Source organism: Mirounga leonina, unplaced genomic scaffold, assembly GCF_011800145.1.
Source record: "Mirounga leonina isolate KUSES-001 unplaced genomic scaffold, KU_Mleo_1.0 Mir_97, whole genome shotgun sequence".
Lineage (NCBI taxonomy): Eukaryota > Metazoa > Chordata > Mammalia > Carnivora > Phocidae > Mirounga > Mirounga leonina.
The window spans coordinates 928,263-930,822 of NW_023270889.1; the positions used below are offsets into that span (position 1 = coordinate 928,263).

A 2,560-nucleotide genomic window follows, 5' to 3' on the forward strand; every position below is an offset into this window, starting at 1 on the left:
CTTTCTTTCTTTCTTTCTTTCTTTCTTTCTTTCTTTCTTTCTTTCTTCTTTCTTCTTTCTTTTTTCCTGCAGTTTTTTTTTTTTTTGAATGAAAAGAAAATGAAGTGCTGGTGGTGTTCATGTCTTTACCAAACTTTCTCCTATACTTCTCTTCTTTATGGGTACCTCCTGACTATTGACTCTACAATTTCTAACCTATGAGTATTTTGTATGTAGAATAAAGGGGATAGAAAGGGAGGGAAGGAGGAAGGGAGGGAGAGAGGGAAAGAGGGAAGGCGGGGAGAGAGAGAGAGAGAAAGAGAAGCCCAATATTTCTTAATCTGAGAGCAAAATTATAACTTTATATTTTGGAGGGAAGGATTCCTGAACGTCAGATCATGCATTGCTGTATGAGAGAGTCAAAACAATATTTTAGAAAGTAAATGTGTGGTACCACATTTGTGATATATTGTCTTTGTGTGTGTTTATCTATATTTATATCCCTGTGATAAATACAAATAGTCTCTTTCTTGTACTCTTGGTCTGTCTCTGCTCTGTCTCTCTCTCACACATGTACAACAATTCATGCAACAGTATTGAGTGGAGTAAGAGGGTTCAGATGCTCCCAATGACTTAAAGGATAGAATATCTAGGATGCTAGGACTCAGTGGCAGGCAGGGCCATCTGTGGGTCCTTCCTGAGGAAATGATTAATTTAGCCCTTTCAAGAAATACCACTTTCTTAGGTTTTCCTAAAGTACTGACTCTTACCTGGTATTTTTCAGGTGTGAAGTCACATGGAGGCATTCTGGGTTTTGTATGAAGACCAAGATTTGCAACAGATGTCCAGAAAGCACCTGCTGAAAGTGAAGTGAGTTAGGGTCCTCAATTAAACATCAAACAAGCCTGTTTGGAAAAATCACCTATATACAGTAATCCAAATCAAGATCCTTAGGCAATTTCATTTATTTCTTAGTTTAAAAAAATAATTCCAATTGACCTTTAGTTTGGATTTAAAAACCGAGGTATCTCAATAACAAATTTTGGGGAGGAAAAAAGGAATTTCTTTCCAATCTAGTCAACAAAAGCATGGAGGATATTGGGGGAAGTCTTGTTTTTCCCACTGTGGTCCCTCACGAGCTCCTCCACACCCTGCCCAAGGGGCTATATTTCTCTCTACAGTCCACCAAACTCTGCCACTGGGGTGCATTGCTGGAATAGATCTTCTTTGTTAATAGAGGCGCTTTCTAAGCTTTGGGCTGCGTAGTGCCCGAATCTTGGTGCCAATCCCAGTTCCTGATACCAGGTTGGCTTTTGGTAAACAGTGAATGAATGGCTGTTGACTATCCTTATAGAGAATGAGTAGAGATAGGTGGTAGGCAATGTACTGTGATAACAAATACACACAAATAGACCTGGGAGACAAAACCTTCCTCCAAAACACAACACAAAGACCATGACAACACAAGACCAGACCACAGCAAAGCAAAGATAAGGTGAGCCAGAGGAATCACTTAATATTTGGAGCTAGAAGGGACCTCAGATTTTTATTGTTGTTGTTAAAATGCTCACTTTATAGATGAGGAAACCAGCCCCAAGTGGTAAATTAATTTGCTTAAGTTCACCAAGCTAGTTAGCTGCAGAACAAGAATGAAACTCCAAGTATCTGGCTTCCAGCCTACTTCTCTTTTTCTCATTCATTGGCCAACCCTCCTCTCCAACACAGGTTTTGACCTGTCTCAAGCTGTGGGATGGGACAGTGGAGTTACAGAATATCACAGTTGGAAGAGATGTCTAGAGACCTTGTAAGTACTCTTAGAAAAGAATACTGCTACTTTTGAAGATTCAAGGTCAGTATCAAGATCATTTTCCAGGTGGAGAGAGCTGAGAAAATCATGCCTCTTATCCAGCATGAAGGTTTGAATCCCTCGATGAAATGTTGCTGTTTTGTGTGGCAATGAAGTCACAGTCCTGAGCAACACAATGAACAATTGTGTTTTTAAATGAAGCTGGAAAGTAACCGCTCTGAATATGTTTTCTTTCAAAAAGATCTCATTCACTTTTCTGCTCTAAATAATCACTAATGTCATTAATTTGCTCTTACTTTAAAAAGAAGTGACTTGAGGCTATCCATGCACAGAAATGAGAAAAAAAAAATAACAGCTTAAGTTTTCTGAGAATTTCATCCTTTGAAAAGCTTTTCATTGTGTCTCTCTGCATTAGTTACTCTTTTGGGGAAATGGAAAAAAAATATTCTGAGTGTTTCTAAGAATTCAAATTCCCTTCACTCTTTTAGTCCCTTTTTCCTGCACAATTGGAGCTGCCCATTGAGAAGGCCGTAAGTTCTCTTGATGCCAAAGCTATAGGGATTATGAAAGCAGGTTGGGGGGTGGGGCAGAGTTGGGGAGAAGGATTTGATAAAGAAGAGCCAAATTTTAAACAGTCAAGGCAGGTTTATTCAGTTCTTTGCTCACCAAACTGATAGGAGTGTGATGGTGGAGTGAGGGTTCCAAATGAAATACATGAAATCCTGTTGGAAGGAAGGAAGGAAGGAAGGAAGGAAGGAAGGAAGGAAGGAAGGA

At 39.4% G+C, this 2,560-nt stretch overlaps 1 protein-coding gene across 2 annotated transcripts in view; it reads right to left on the reverse strand.

Annotated features, from left to right (window-relative positions):
• The window catches only part of LOC118006488 (alanine--glyoxylate aminotransferase 2, mitochondrial), a 36,141-nt gene that overhangs the window by 28,722 nt on the left and 4,859 nt on the right, over positions 1-2,560 (reverse strand). For both annotated transcript variants that reach the window (XM_034999166.1, XM_034999165.1), the window contains exon 2: positions 750-838. In XM_034999166.1, the coding sequence (XP_034855057.1) occupies positions 750-838 (89 nt within the window). The remainder of the gene's footprint in view (positions 1-749; positions 839-2,560) is intronic.